The following is a 16688-nucleotide window of genomic DNA, read 5'->3' on the forward strand; positions in this document are numbered from 1 at the left end:
TCCCTCATTGCCTAGCATATTGCATTCTATATAGTAGGCACTTTTTTTCCTCAAAGAAAAAAAAAAAAGAATAATTTTATTGAAAAACATGCTAGGCAAAATAGCAAAAATTCTAGATTAGGTAATCCTGTGTCAATACAAACAGAATCTTGAAAACAAGCACAGGTGTTCTTAAAGGATGTTTGGAGAGTGTGATACTCTGTTTCAGTGTGATCTATATTTGCAAAGTAAAATGGTTACAATTATTTGACTATTTCAAAGAAATAGTTTATGAATTTATTATCCAGATAATTGAAGTTTGTTTTAAAGATATGTTTTTATCTCAATTAAATTATTGCCTTACTTATCCATTTCATTCTGAATATATTCATGTTCTTTCCTCAAAGTTTTCTAAAGTCACTTAATTTCAAATAAATAAGCAATTTGGCTATTCCTTGCAATGATAGGGTATTCATTACACAAGCATTTATTAAGAAGTACTCATTTTAGTAGGTGCTTACCACAGTGCTTGGCACCTAATAGGCATTTAATAAATGTCTGTTGTATTGATAAATATTTGTTTAATTAATGTTTAAGAGCAAATATCATATTTAGAATGGTAGAAATCAAAAGATTTCGCAACAGATTAGATTTTGGAAAGAGAGGTGAGAGACTGGGGAGTTGAAGATGAAACCTAGATTGTAAGCCTGGGTAACTGGTTGAATGGTAGTACTTTGATACAAAAGGGGAAATTTGGAAGGGAGGGTTGTAGGAAAAGTTTGGACCATGTTGAGTTTAAAATGTCCGTGAGATATCAAGACCTGGGCCAATTGAAAACATGAGACTGATTCAGGAGAAAGGTAAGTTGGACAAAAAGATCCACAAGTCATCTGTAGAGTGAACCCATTGGAGCTTATGAGATCACCAAGTGAAGTAATAAAGAGGGAGAAGAACAGAGAGCCCAGGATAGATCCCTGATGGACACCAGGCTTAACAAGTACAATTGGGAAGAAAATCCAGCAAAAGATATTGCTTAAAAAGCACTTAGATAGCTAGGAAGAGAACCTGGCAGGGAGGATATCAAGGAGAAATGGGTAATCATTATTATCACAGGCTGCAGAGAAGTTATAAAGGATGATTGAGAAAAGGACATTGACAAATTTGGAGAGATTAGATTCGGTTGAATGACGGGGTCAGAAGCCAGACTCCAAAGGATTAATAAGGGGAAAAGAGGAAAGGAAGTGAAGAAACTGATTGTAGATGGCCTCTCAAGGAGTGTAGCTATGAAAGAGAGGATGGATAGATAGAAGATGGTAACTAGTGAGGATGGAATGAGGATTTCTTGAGGATGTGAGTGACATGGGAGTATTTGTGGGTAGCAGGGAAGCAGCCAGGACATGGGGAGAGACTGAAGATTAGTAAAATGAGCATGATGAATGGAGCATTCTGCTGGAATTGATCAAGCAAAATGGGATCTTGTGCATATAGAGGGATTTTCTTTGGCAAGAAGGATCACCTCTTTGTATCAGAAAAAGATGAAGGAGGAGATCAGCACAGAGAGCATTTGAGTGTTGTGAGACGAGGAGGAGGGAAGAAGGAGCTCTTGGCAAATGGCCTCAAATTTTTCAGTGAAATATGAAGCAAGCATCTCATATGAGAGCATGGGGAAGGAGGAGCCATAGGTGTTAGAAGGGTTGAAAAATTTTAGGAAAACTGCTGTCATGATGGAGTTTATTAATACTAAAATTTCATGTTTTCTTGGGCCATTACTTGTTTAGGGGTGTTAACTTAAACATTTACTGACAATTATATCTTAAACAGACTCAAATGTGCTTTCATAAATGCTAAAAAATTTCTCTTCTGTTTCTCTTTATTTCTCTTGACCAAAAGCATATAGTTTTGTTTTTGTACCAAAATTTTATTCTATTGTGCAGCTCTTGTTTTTGCTACAGTATGTGGTTTTGGAAGGTGTTTATAGATAAGCTCTACCTGGAATAGGAAAGTTGCTCTCAGATAAAAAGTATAATTTAAGAATACCTAATAAAATTTTTTGTATGCATGTGCATTTTAGAGAAAATAAGTGTATAAGCACTAAAATCACAGTGTAGTGAGAATTATAAATAGCATTTATTTGTTTATGTACATAAACATATTTGTCTAGCCCTCCCTACCCAATTATGGTTTACTTAATCCCTGTTCACTTTTTAAAAAAAGAATCAAATTAACTCCCTGAGCAAATAAACTAGTACTTATCTTCATAATAAGTCTGTTGCTTTGCCTATACTTTGTCTTATCCCAAACTTCTCTCAGCTGTTATTCATCTAATACTTAATCTTTATTGGATGGGGTTTTTTTAAGCCTATTGATTGACATTCCATATATATTTCTATAATGCTATATATTCCTGTCTTATTTTCAGCAGAGAAATATTATACAGATTGGCAAGTATGGTAACACAATATACTGTTGTGGAGTAAGGTTTAGTTTCTGGTTTTTGGTAAATGTAATCATTCTTGGACATTCTGAAGTAGGTCCTCAAAACTATTTCTATCCCCTTCACATGACAATGATCTTTGCTAATTATGAATTGCCACTTTGTTTGGAAGGCCTAGCTGTTGATTTGGAAAAATAATCGGCCTGAAATTCCAAACATTCCTTTCCGGGGGGGAATATTAGTTCTAATTTGGACTTCTGACAGTTGCAGTACCCTGAGATGATTCAGGCTGTACCTGTTCATCTAGTTTGAGCTCTAAAGTGATATTTTTAGAAACTCCAATCATAATACAGATTGGTCAAAAAATTTACAGTATGCACTTGGATTACCTGAATGTAATTGTGGGAAACTGTAACAATCCGAGATTTGTGATGCTTTCGGTGATTGTGTTAATCATGAAAATCCATTTTGTATGGTTTGTGAGTATTACTTATCCACCAAACCATGAGATTACTATAAATTTTTCTAAATGGACAATCAATAATGTTGCTGCCTTTTCTAAGTTCACCTATGGGTTGCAAATCTTAATTTTGCTTCTGAATGAGTGACATTTGCCAGTACTGTTGACTCACATCAGTTAGATGGATCAAGCCCAGCCTATCACCAAGCCTGTTCAACTAATAGGTAAAAAAGATATCCATTTATCATACCTACAGGAAAGCAAAAATCATCATTTTTTTGGTCTACCAGTATGTAAGGTTTAGGTTCTCATAAATGACTTCTCATAAAAGCATTTTTCACAGTATCTACCATCACAAGTAATTGTCACTACTGTAGTTATAAAATGTTTTCTTTGGTCGTATTATGTAAATGTTTTACATAATTGTATATGTATAACCTATATCTGATTCAGGAAAGGAAGAACAGAGGAAAGAAGGGAGGTATAGAATGTGGAACTCAAAACTTTAAATGAAAAAAGAACTTTTAAAATAAAAAAAGACATTATCTTTGCTATTTGTACAGTAAAATCCTGGCTGAATGTTTAGTCTCTTAAAGATCAAAGAAAGATGAAAAGGACCTATACAAACAAAAATATTTAAGACAGCTTTTTTTTGTAATAGTCTAAAATGGAAATTAAGGGAGTCTCTTCCTATTAGGTAATAGTTAAATAATGCATGGGAATGTCCTGGAATATTGTTGTGCCATAAAAAAGTATGAAATAGGCAGTTTCAGAGATAATTGGGTCATAGAGGAGAGAACACTGGATCAGGTATCAGAAAGAACTACAACATTCAAGCCGGATAACCCTGGGTGAGACACATCACCTCTAAGAGAGAGGTAGTAACAGTACCTCCTTCATAGGATCACTGTGAAGATCAAATGAGATCTTTATAAGCACTTAGTATGTACCTGGCATCTAAGATGCCATATAAATGTTTATTCCCTTCCCCCTTCCCCAGTCTAGTGCAGAGCAGAAGGAGCAGAACTAGAACTGTTATAAAATGAGAACATTTTGCATTTGAAAGACTAGAACTCTGATCCATGCAATGATACAAGTTCTGAGAACCAAAAATGAACCATTCACCTCCTGCCAAAAGGTGATGGACTTAAAATGCAGAAAGAGACATACTTTTGGACAATGGCTAATGTGAGAATTTGTTTTGCTGGACTCTGCATATTTGTATGAGGGCTTTATTTGTCAATTTTTTGATCATTGATTTAAAGGGGACAATGGAAGGGAAAGACAAATACTTATAAATGTAAATTCAAATTTTAAAGTTAGCTAGTATCTTGAGACCTCAAAGATTTTTATAGCAGTATTTTTCTTGTATTGCTAGTGTTTTGGTTGGTCTGTGATTTTTGTGGTATTAGATACACATTGGATAAGCTTAGGAAAGATAATTGATCTGAGATAATGTTAGTTTTTCTCCTTTCCTATTTTTCACAATATCTTTTTTCATTTTATTTTAAAAATATTTTATTTATATATATTGTTTCTACATTTCTTACATTTTCCAGTGCTTCTCTTCTCAGAGAGCCATCCCTAATAAAGAATAAGTGAGAGAAAAAGAATAATTCTGTAAAACTAACCAATCCATCAGAAAAAAAAGCTTGACATTATCTGCATTGTTCCATGCCCATGATCCCTATCTCTACTAATATCTTTTTGGAGGGGCCAAGCTTTGTTCTGTATAATTCCGGTAGTCAGTTTCTATTATTTTGTTATTTTTCTTTCCATTAAAATTGAACAACAGTTATAAATAGGTTAGTTTGGAATCAATTTAATTCTTTTATTTTTTAATTATAGCTTTTTATTTACAAGTTATATGCATGGGTAATTTTACAGCATTGACAGTTGCCAAACCTTTTGTTCCAATTTTTCCCCTCCCCTAGATGTTAACCAATACATGTTAAATATGTCAAAGTATAAATTAAATACAATATAAGTATACATAATCAATTTAATTCTATGCCATTTATTTACAAAGTGGTATAGTGATAAGAGTACTGGACTTGGAGAGATCTGAATTTGAAGGCAAACTTCAGCAATTATTATTAAGGGACAAATTATTGGACCTAAAGCTTTCATTTCCTCATCTGTAGAGTAGGGATAATAGATGTAGTATTTCACAGGATTGTAGTGAGGATCATATTAGAAAATATATTAAATTCTATGTCAATGGCAGCTATTAATATCTCATTTTTATTTTAATTTGGTATTGATCTTAATGTTTGCTATCACAAAAATTAGTGTTTTGCTTTCCATGAATACGTGGTTTGTGATTAACTCTGCCTTATCAATAAGAGTTTCTCTTTTTGTAATGTAATTTGGTATTTACCACTTTTAGATTTTTCCAGATCTCTTCTTTAAAGAAAGTGTTCATAATTTATAAATACAAGGCTTATAAATATTTGCCCTACAAGCTCTTAGCCTCTTGTTTTTATCAATCTCATGCCATATTTTATAAGACATATTCTTTTTTCCCCATAATTATAACTTTTTATTGACAGAGCTCATACCTGGGTAATTTTTTACACATTATCTCTTGTACTCACTTCTGTTCCGACTTTTCCCCTGCCTCCCTCCACTCCCTCCTCTAGATGGCAAGCAGTCCAATACATGTTGAATATGTCATAGTATATCCTAGATACAATATATGGGTGCAGAACCGAACAGTTCTCTTGTTGCACAGGAAGAATTCGATTCAAAAGGTAAAAATAACCCGGGAAGAAAAACAAAAATGCAAACAGTTTACATTTCATTTCCCAGTGTTCTTTCTTTGGGTGTAGCTGCTTCTGTCCATCCTTGATCAATTGAAACTGAGTTAGATCTTCTCTTTGTTGAAGAAATCCACTTCCATCAGAATACATTCTCTTACAGTATCGTTGTTGAAGTGTATAATGATCTCCTGGTTCTGCTCATTTCACTTAGCATCTAAGTCTCTCCAGTCCTCTCTGTATTCATCCTGCTGGTCATTTCTATAAGACATATTCTTCTGACATATCTTGCACACTCTTTTAAGTCATTCACTATTAAAGTTTATCGAATTTATTATGGGATGTTGTATAGTATTCTTTGTACAATTTCTCTATTACTTTATCTCGCATAACAAAAATCCATTGTATTCATAGTGTTTTTTTTCTTTTTTCTTTCTCCCCTGTTTTTTGGAAATGATCTTGAACACTGATACAAGATGATTATTAAATGTTCCATAAAGTCTTTCTTACTGCTCTTGTATGCCTTTAAAAATATATATATTTTATTTGTCTCTCTTTAGAGAACTCATGAATATCCTTTCATTTAGCTGCAACTTTTAACTCTTCCTTTAAATTGTAGTGAAATTATCAATATTTATATGATTTGATTCCTCCAGTCCACTCATTGGTAGTGACCAATGACTGGACAAGGAATCTCATACATAGAGTAGCAGGAAGGTTTATTGATTGTGTAAAAATTGTTCCTCGTCTACAAAGTAGAGAAGTACTGTCACGTGAAGCACAAATGAAACTCCTTGAGACTAAGCAAATTTTATATCAATTAAAAACTATGGAATTGATTCTATAGTAGTTAGCATACTGGTGATAAGCTTTTTGCATTCAACTAGCTTCATCTTCAAAAAGCAAATGTAATCTGTCACTAGACCTGTATTCAGAGTCATTCCAGCATTCAGAATCTCCTAGAATTTAGATTCCACTAGCATAGATTTTCAGAACCACAGCCATCATGAGTTTGGGTCTTAATGGAATATCATTATACATGAAGCAGAGGTGCCTGGAACTGAAAGAGTACCTTATTCATTCCCATACTGCATGATCCCTAGAGCACCTAGGCACTAGCCTTTTTTGTTAATAATGTTAAAATCAGTCTTAGGTGCACTGCTTCAAGTTTCCAATTTGCCTGCCCTTTGCATTTATTTTATACTTTATATAATGAACAAGGAACTAAATTATAGCTAGTTCTTACTTTATGTAAATTTTGTATTATCATATTTGACTTTAAATAACATTCTGAAAGATCTGCATTCCAAAAGAAATCTACGTTGACTTTTCAGTACTCTGCTCGCTCACTCTTCGCTCCTACTCCTCTGCAGCCTCTTATCCTGTCCCTCTTACCAAGAAATAAAAAAATTTTTAAAACCCAAAACCAAAACTTTCCAAGTGAACACAGAAGAATGGATGCTGCAGCTTGGCTTGAAATCTCTAGTGCTGAGAGAATAGATCCTTGCCCTGCTCTGTGTCCCACTCCCTTTCCATCTGCCTGTGCTCAGGTACCACTTGTCTGTCCTCTGCACATGTAACCTGTCCTCTTCTGTCTGTGTCTGCAGTGGGCTTTTATGCATCTGCTTTTATACAGAAATCACTTTCAGAGAGGTCTGTGGAATGGTCCACTTATGTAAAGTGAGAACTATTGTATATGTACAGTTCGATGGTTCATTTGCATTTGTCTTGAATGCTAGAGTTAAAGGACCAGCCTACTACTTTAGTTCAGTGCTCATAAATGAATCCAAAAAGTTTACAAACATTTTTCCCAGTCTCCCTCCCCCAAGAGGAGTAAACCATATGGGACAAACCTTCTATGCTGCTTATCTGAAATAAATCATTTGCTCAACAAGTGACTGTAAAGCTAATTGTTCCAAGTATACAGATGTAAAAATCTTCTCCCTCAGGTCTGTGCTTTCTCAGGCTTTGTTACTTAGTGTAGAAGATACTTCTGGCAACACAGAATTGTCACATTTCTAAAGAATCCTGCCATATAACTATTTCTCTGCTAATTGTATTTGGGTAGAAACCTAGCCTACAGCTGTTTAGCTTTATAAATAGTATACTTTTAATAAATATTTGCTGAATTGAATCAAATTATAAGTGTTTACCTACCCATTTGCCAAGTACTTAATCATTTGTGCTTGGCCAGCGAGTACATACATAAGGACATTTATTTTACTCCCAAAGGTGAATTATTAAATATGCTATGCTACTTGAAAAACTCAAGCCTAGAGTTCCATTGATTACTATTAATAAAATTTTCTGTTTATGGTAAATGTTTGCAAACAACTTTGTCTTCCTTAATAATGGAATATAAGAAGTGTAGTTATAACAAAGGCTGCAAGGGAATGGTAGATGTAAACTAAGTCTCTAATGAAAACATTATGAAAGATTGAATAAAAAAGTATTAGAGTCACATATTCAGAGAATTTGTTTATGCTCCCACACCTCTTCCATGTTCCTATTAGCCACTTGATTTCCCAAAATGTTCTTGGAGGCCTTGAGACAGCTCATGAATTCAAATTTGCTTTTATATTCCATGCTTTAATACCAAAGTTATTTTTCTAAGGCATCATTTTTTCAGAGACTGGAGATATAATAGGAGAGGATAGAGGCTAAAAGACAAATCAAGGGTAACAAAAGATTGACATTTTTGTCTAAATCACCCCCCTCCATAAAATGAATTGGTTATTAAAAAAAAAAAAAAAAACACACCTTGACAGGAAATGTGTTACTTATCAAGATTGCTCTTGCTTTCCTTTAAGTAATTTAGTAAACTGTTAAATTTCTGTTCTCCATCTGGATTTGCCAAATTGAAAAATATATCCCTAATTCTACACCAATTAGGCAAAGTGGCTTTTTGTTGTTGAATCATTTGAGTTGTGTCCCACTCTTTGTGACCCCCATATGGGATTTTCTTGGCAGAGATACTGGAGTGATTTGCCATTTTCTTCCTCATCTCACTTACAGATGAGAAATTGGGACAGAATTAAGTGAGTTGTCCAGAGTCACACAGCTAATATTCCTATAATTTTATCCCAAAGGTTAGTTTGAGTTATTCATGTCATGGCTCTTCTCTGTAAAGTCATGGCGCTCTGTATTTATTCCCTAACCTTACAAATATGCAGTTTTTTGATGAAAAGCAGTAATTAGCAGAGACTTGAATTATATTAGTTGATGATAGTTATGTAATTAAATATTGTAATTTAGCACCCATTAACCAGAATCACAAGAGCAGCTGAGACTTGATGGTTTCACTCCAGGCTCATTTTGAATTCCTTGTTCTAATGCTGCAAGTGTTGCCAACGAAGCTAACATGTCTTCCTAGTTAGAAACCAACCCAGGTCACAAGTCTTCCCAGGAAATTTCAGTCTAGAGATAATCTAATGCCAGATTAAGCCACCTTATTTTTTTTTTTTTTTTGAGCCTACATCTTCCAAGTTATTCTAGAAATTTTGGATTGAGGGACCTCAAAAAGCATCTGGTCCTCCAATTTGATTCCACCAAAAAGGTCAAAAAAAAAAGAAAGAAAGAAATGATGGGTCTGTTGTAGGGGAAAAGAATGATGAGAAATTTTGAACGTGAAAAAAAATTATGTGGAAAAACAGAAGATAGTACCCAGGTTCCAGGAATCCAATCAAAAGTGAATGACGTTTCAGATGTTTTCTGAGACAGTGACACAGGAGCTCTTTAGTGGAGGTGTGATGACAACAGAAGGCACAAAACCAGCTCTGGGAAATGTCTCTTTAAACCTCCTCCAGCATCCTTCCAGGCCGAGGGCTGCTTTCCTGGGGCTCTCTGATCCCCATCCTCCTTCCTGGTCACCGCCTCCTGGCAGACAAAACCAACTTCTCACTCAAGGGGGCAGCCAGGAAACCCCCGACTTGCAGACCAGCCCCCTTTCTGGGGGCGCTTGTGGGGTGCAGAAGGCTCTTTGGCTGGATGCCTCTGTGTGTTGTGTTTTAACATGAGGGAAAAGCTCCATTAGCTTAAAATCCCTTTGTTCTGAAGAGAAGTGTTTAGAAAAACTAGAACTCGAGACCCACGCCTGACATTTAACCCCTGACCAAGTACCCTAGTGAGGTGGGGTTTGGCTGTGGATTTGTCCCCCCTTCCCCCTCAAATAAATAAATAAATAAATAAATAAACAGATCCTAAAAGTTAGAGTGCTTTCTGTTCCTCCTACAAGTGGCAACCCGAATCTTAAGTTGAAAGTGAATCTTTGCCCTTGGCCCCACTCCAGCATTCCTCACTAAGCGAATAGGGATTTGGAATGTCAGAAAATAGCAAGAGGGAGGGGAAAAGATGTGTGTGTGTTTATATGTAAAAGCAGCTCTGACTGGAAGGACTTAGGAAAACTTCACTTCCTCAGGGCTGCTTTTTTTTTTTTTTTTTTTTTTTTTTTTTTTTTTTGGGTAAAATCTTGGCTCCTTATTTGTACTTTTTTTGAGTTCTTCAAATTGCCCAGCCTGAGCTTGTCACAGCAGCCCGTGTACTTTTGGAGTCCAAGGGAATCAGACTGAGGGAAGCGTTCCCCGATTTCTCTTCCCTCTGGATAAAACGACAAAAGCTGTTCCCCAGACTTCTCTTCGGCAAGGACGGAGGCTGTTCCACAGGGCTTTCATCCAGGCTCATTGGGAGCCTGGGGTCAGGCTCTATTAAAGAGAGAGCATCCCAAAGCCTCATTAAGACTAACCTTGTGTGGGAGATCAAGGAACCACCGTGGGCATAGGGGAGGTGTTTCAGCACAGGATCCGGCCCCATAAAAGTACCTGTCATTCCTGGTCACCCGTGGTCAGAGCTGAATTGGAAGCATTGATGGAGCACAGCTTACAGACTCTGTCTTGCCGGGGACTGGTTCAGAGCTCAAGACTATAATTACCAGGCGGTTTGCATCCTTTTTTTAGTTCTATCAGAAGGCTTTTTGCACCCACTCAGAAGGAGGGGTTTTGAAAGGACAGCCGACAGGACCATTTTCCCAGCCTGGAGTGAAGATTGCAAAGGTGGGGTATCTCTCCAAATCCTGAGGAACTATGTCTTCCTTATATACCCGAAGCAAAGAGTTCACTCGGAGTAGGAAATCTCAATCTGACTCTCCCCCGGCATCACCCTCCCCAATTGCCAAGACTCTCCGAGTAAGCAGTCTTTTGATTTAATGTACCTTCATGATTTGTGTTGGAGGTGGAGTGTAGATGTGTGTGCCTGTTTGTGCTTGTTTTTGCTCCAGAAATTAGAATTTACAGGGCACGTGGGGTCAATAGGAAAAAAACCAAAAACTGGTTGACTTTGTAAATAAAGTCCTATTAGCTTCTTTGCAAGAAGTTTTGTTTCAAAATATTTAATAAATCCCTGAGGAAAAGCACATTTTAGCCACGTCAAAATTCACATGATGTCTTGTACTTTTTTGTGATTTGTTTGGCAGTAGGTTTGTTGATCCCTTGTCATTATATCATGAGAAATTTAAAAATGTCTTAGTTTTGTTGAACAATTGTGTATTATGTGGAAAATGATATGTGTTCCCAGGGAAGTCTCCAAATGGAAAGTAAGCTGAACTTTTTCGGATTATGAAATTACAATTTGGGGGAGGAGGGTTGGTGGTGAGCTGTGGGACTCAAACTTTGCTCCCCAAACTAGCAGGAACCAGACTTTAGAACATAATCTTTAAAAGTAGAAGAGTAGCCCCTTGGGCAGACGCAAAGCAACTTGGGAAAGTACAGTCTAAAGATTGGTAGTGTCTTAACATCCTGAAGAAATGAACATTATATATGAGTTTACATTTTCTTCTAGATTTTACTATTAAAATAAACCAGACCTCAGGATTTGCAACTAATTTAGGAGTTTCCAGTGGAGTACAAAAACCATTATGTACCATAAGAGATGAAAAACTATGGTGAACTTATTATAGGTAACAGTCCTTTCATAGAAGATTAACTTGACTTAATCAGAGCTAAAAAGGGGGGAAAGATCATTGTTTCTTTTAGAATCTATGGGGAGAAGCTAAATTGATCTGTAAAGTTTGAAGAAGAATGTTAATCTTATATCCAAGCCTTTTTTATTTTCTGTTTCATTTCCTATAACATTGTTGCCTGTATGGTAGAATTTGGTATAAGGCATTTTGGTCTCCCACCCCTTTCAAATGATTAGTTTACTAAAATGGCAAAAGAACTCTTGTATAAGAGAGTCTCACCCATATTGCTGTGCTGGAGTGTATACAGGAAGTCCCAATAGTCTTAGTGCAGTTTTAAACTTTGAAAGCTTAAGGTGCCTCACAGCCCTGAGACCCTCCTTACCCCCTTCACCCCCACTCAAGCCTGAATTGGAAAGATTGATGGAATCAGGCTTCCAGACTCTGCTTAGCTGTCGATTGGTTCTCTAAGCTTTTATAATTTAAAAGTACACAAAGATTTTGGGGGACACTGTAATGAAGTTCTAATATATCTGAAAGGGCATAATATTTGCTATCGTTGAATCCTGGAACATTAGCTTATTCTCTGTTTTCTGAAAAAGAGAAAAAATACTCATTGGATATAGATGCTTTGCGTCTGCCCAAGGGGCTACTCTTCTACTTTTAAAGATTATGTTCTAAAGTCTGGTTCCTGCTAGTTTGAGGAGCAAAGTTTGAGTCCCACAGCTCACCACCAACCCTCCTCCCCCAAATTGTAATTTCATAATCAGTAGCTACTTCTTGCTAGTATAGAACTATTATCTTTTTTTTTTAATAGTGATCATTTCTGTCCCCTTTATACTTCTCAAATTTATCAGAATATATTGATAACCCATCATATGCAGGGCTTCTCTTTTGTCTACCATCACTTTACTTATTTCAAGAAGCTGGTTAGGTAGGATGAAGTTAGCTAGGAGAAAATACAAATATTACATCACTTTTTAAGACATCATAATAATTTATGAGTTTTATTTTTAAAAATTTAGTATTATACCTGATCTTCACTTCCTAATAATTAACAGCTATAGAAAATCATAGCAATCACAGCTTATTGTAATGAGTTTTTGGTGGTCAATGGTTTTTGACTAGTAAAGAATATTTGTAAAACTGGAGCTATTGAAAATAAATGCTCCTCCAGTACTATTTTTTTTGAAGTATAAGTTAAATTCAATATATGTATACATGTCCAAACAGTTATTTTGCTTTTTCAAAAAGAATCAGACTTTGAAATAGTGTACAATTAGCCTGTGAAGGAAATCAAAAATGCAGGCAGACAAAAATAGAGGGATTGGGAATTCGATGTAGTGGTTCATAGTCATTTCCCAGAGTTCTTTTGCTGGATGCAGCTGGTTCAGTTCATTACTGCTCTATTGGAACTGATTTGGTTCATCTCATTGTTGAAGAGGGCCACGTCCATCAGAATTGATCATCATATAATGTTGTTGAAGTATATAATGGTCTTCTGGTCCTGCTCATTTCACTCAGCATCACTCCCGGCCTTTCTGAAGTCATCCTGTTGGTCATTTCTTACAGAACAATAATATTCCATAACATTCATATACTGCAATTTATTCAGCCATTCTCCAACTGATGGGCATCCATTCAGTTTCCAGTTTCTAGCCACTACAAAGAGGGCTGCCACAAACATTCATGCATGTACAGGCCCCTTTCCCTTCTTTAAGATCTCTTTGGGATATAAGCCCCCTAGTAACACTGCTGGATCAAAGGGTATGCACAGTTTGATAACTTTTTGTCCTCCAGTACTATTTAGAACAGCAAGATATCACTAGTCAGGTTCACCTGTAGGTTTGGGTCATCTTGTCCCATATGGCTTTGGACTTATAAGAATAAAGATGCTCTACAAATGCAACCTTGTTTTATATATATATATATATAATTATTATTATTAGTATTATTATTATTACTGTGCCTTTGCTGCCTGCTGCTCCCATGGAGGTGCCATTAGCTTCCTAATGTAGAGAAAGTTACGGTAGTTAGTACGTTAACAGTATTGCACAAGCAACCATGGTAAGGACTTATTTAGCACACTGACATGAACAGTGAATTTATTAGAGACAACAAAGTAAAACTATTAAATTAGTCACAAATAGGTAATAAAACATTCACGTCATATGTAGATCAAGATTAAATTCATTTTAAAAGTAAAGGTTGAGAGTAAAAGCTTCAGGATGTCTGTGGGAGTTCAAAGCCCAGACAAGTGGGGCTCCTGGAGACTAGGGCTGAGGGATAGAGGGAAGAGTTGGATCCCCAGACTATCTATCTGTTGTCAAGTCTATCATGGGGATCAACAAATGCAGGTGGAACTTTATAGGATTCATCTAAGATTCCCATTTGTATGATCTGAGTCTACGGACTCCAGAGTTAACTCTATGGTCTTTAAAGTTCAATCTGAAAGTAAATTCTTCAGTTTTTAGTATCAAAGCCTAGATAAAGTCATTCCAAAGCCTTAAGTAATCTGTAAGTTAGTCATTATAGAGAATGAGAGGCATATCTCCTGCACTAATGTGTGAAATAAAAAACATATGATATTGATATTCTTGGCTGTTTTTTCTGATAATATAGTTAAACTTTCTTATGTTGTTTGATACTCAAAACTTCTTTCCTTATAAGGGAAATGTTTTGAGAGAGAATTGGAAAACAGTATACATTCAGATAGGGAGCTAATATTTTGAATACATATTTCAATATGACCATAAGTTAAATTACAAAAGATTTTATTTTGAACTTTAAAAAACAAAAATAAATCAAGATGTCAGCAACATTGAAACTAGCTCTGATGGTCCATGCTGCAGAGATAGAAGCTAGCTTTTCTTTCTTTGTAAAACTCCTTGCAGTAGCTAATATGATAAACAGTATTATAGAAAGAGTGGACCTTAGTGTTTTTATTTGATATTCCAATATTGGTTTCTAATAATCATATATTTCTACCAATTTTTTTGAGTAGTTTCAAGATGGGTCTCAGCTGGTGATGGCAATTTCTTTGGTTTCTAAGTTAGGTTTGGGGAGAGAAGAGGTAAGAGCTGTTGTACTTGGCAGCCTAGAAAATCAATATTCCTTGCAAATTTCTGTGTAAAACAATACAAGGCAATAGCTAATGAAAATTTTGAAAGCGTTGCCTGTGTTCTCAAGTTTGTAGATAAATATGAAATTCATAAAATGTCAACATCCTCACAATTTATGGAAAAACCTTGATGGGTCTTGAGGATCTTTGAAAATGGCTGTAAACGTATTTATAGCAATGGGATTTAATTGTATTTTAAAGCCAAGAGTAATGATATTTTAAATTTCAGTCCAAATTACTACCACCTTTGCCATTATCTAGAATGGAAAATGCCAGGATTGTAAGTAGCAGTGTTTTTTCATATTGTTGTTATGGGTCAGTTATTTCAGTCACGTGTGACTCTTTGTGACCCTATTTGGGGTTTTCTTGGCAAAAATACTGGAATGGTTTGTCATTTCTTTCTCCTGCTCATTTTAGAAAGGAAGAAACTGAGGCACAGAGGGTGAAGTGATTTGCCCAAGGTTACACAGCCAGATTTCAACTCAGGAAGATGAGACTTACTGACTCCACTTCTATCATTCTATCCACTGTGCCACCTGTCTTCCTTCTTTTCATACTAACCATAAAATTTACAAAATGAGGAATCATTTTTCAGTAACATTAAAAGCAACCAAAAGTTTGATAAACATGAGGATGGAATCCATTTTGATGGACTCTAGCATCACTGGATACTAAGATCACTCTGTTCTTAATATTAATGGTTATTCTTTGAACATGCATTGTATCTCCCCTCCAGAAAGCATATCCTTTGAACCTCCAAATGTTTTATCTCAGGCAACACTAATCTGGGACCCATTTTTCCCTCTACTTTATAATCTATTATCTTAAGTTGAGAAACATTTGTCTGGTTAAAAAATGCTAATGAGGTTTGCAATGTGTAACTATTTTCTCTCTAATTAAAACTACTACAGCATTATTTTAAACTCTAATCAAGAAAATTCATTATATAATAACTTCAAATCAAGGACAGTTTCACAGGAAAGTATGGTTTCTATGTATAAAGATAAGGAAGATTTCTGTTCTGGTATCCACAAAGAATTTAGGTTTGTGATTGTTAGCATTAACATCTGTCCATCAAATGACAAGTAATTTATCCAAGCACCTAACGTGCTCTAAGCATTGTTCTAGACACCAGAGGTACCAAGACAAAAATGAAATGGCCTCTGCCTTCAAGGAGATTACATTCGATTACAGAGACAGCAGGTACAAAGTAAGTACCCAGGGCAGTGGAGAGGAGACACTAATAGAAGTCAGGACAGGCCTCGTGTCAGCTGAGCTTGGAAGAAAGCTGGGAGTTCTGCCTGAAAACCGGGAGAGAGAACAAAGATTTAGACAGTTCCACAGAGACCTGGACTAGGCGGGGCCAAACTAAGGCATCAGCTCCCACCACAGAGTTTGGGTTGCTTTTTTCTTATGTGACAGCTCTAAGAAGCCCTGCCCCCACTCCCTTTAAATGAAGGATCGCCTGTAGATGAAGAGCTTGGGTCATATAAGAGCAGCCCACTCTAGGGGGGCAAAGAATCCTGCAGACCCCACTGCATGGATCCGTCCTACCTCATTTGTTATCTCCCCGTCTGGGGGGAGAAAGAACTGTCTAAAGGTGACGCGGAGAGAGCTGTACTTCTTTCTGGGTAACCCGTTGTCATCAGAGGCAAGCGGGGAGGGACGATGGAGGGTGGGAACTTGTTGTTTCTTTAGTTAGATGTTATGACTAATATCTATGTTGTATGTGTTCCTTTGGTTCAGAGTTACAGAGCAGTCATTCGCTCCAGTTTTCAAAGGAGAAACCTAGGTTATCAATGGTATCTGTTCAAGTATGTGTGTAGTCTAGTGGAAGGAAGCCCAGGTCAAAATATGGGCTCCTGTATTCTAGCTGGGCCTTTCTGTTCTGTGACCTTTTTACTTACATATACCTTGAGAAGATAAAATGTGAGAATGATGTGAAAGCACTCTGAAAATAAACAGGGAAGAATAGAATTGTGATA

General features: G+C 36.2%; 1 protein-coding gene across 10 annotated transcripts in view; it reads left to right on the forward strand.

Annotated features, from left to right (window-relative positions):
* PPP1R12B (protein phosphatase 1 regulatory subunit 12B) overlaps positions 1-16688 on the forward strand; it is a 233711-nt gene that overhangs the window by 174030 nt on the left and 42993 nt on the right. Inside the window, exon 1 of one of the 10 annotated variants that reach the window (XM_023501876.2) lies at positions 10094-10812. The exons of the other annotated variants lie outside the window; for them this stretch is intronic. Coding sequence (XP_023357644.1) covers positions 10711-10812 — 102 coding nt within the window. The 5' untranslated portion in view covers positions 10094-10710. Of the gene's footprint in view, positions 1-10093; positions 10813-16688 lie in introns of those variants that run through there. 10 annotated transcript variants of the gene reach the window in all.

Source organism: Sarcophilus harrisii, chromosome 4 (genome assembly GCF_902635505.1).
Source record: "Sarcophilus harrisii chromosome 4, mSarHar1.11, whole genome shotgun sequence".
Taxonomy (NCBI): domain Eukaryota; kingdom Metazoa; phylum Chordata; class Mammalia; order Dasyuromorphia; family Dasyuridae; genus Sarcophilus; species Sarcophilus harrisii.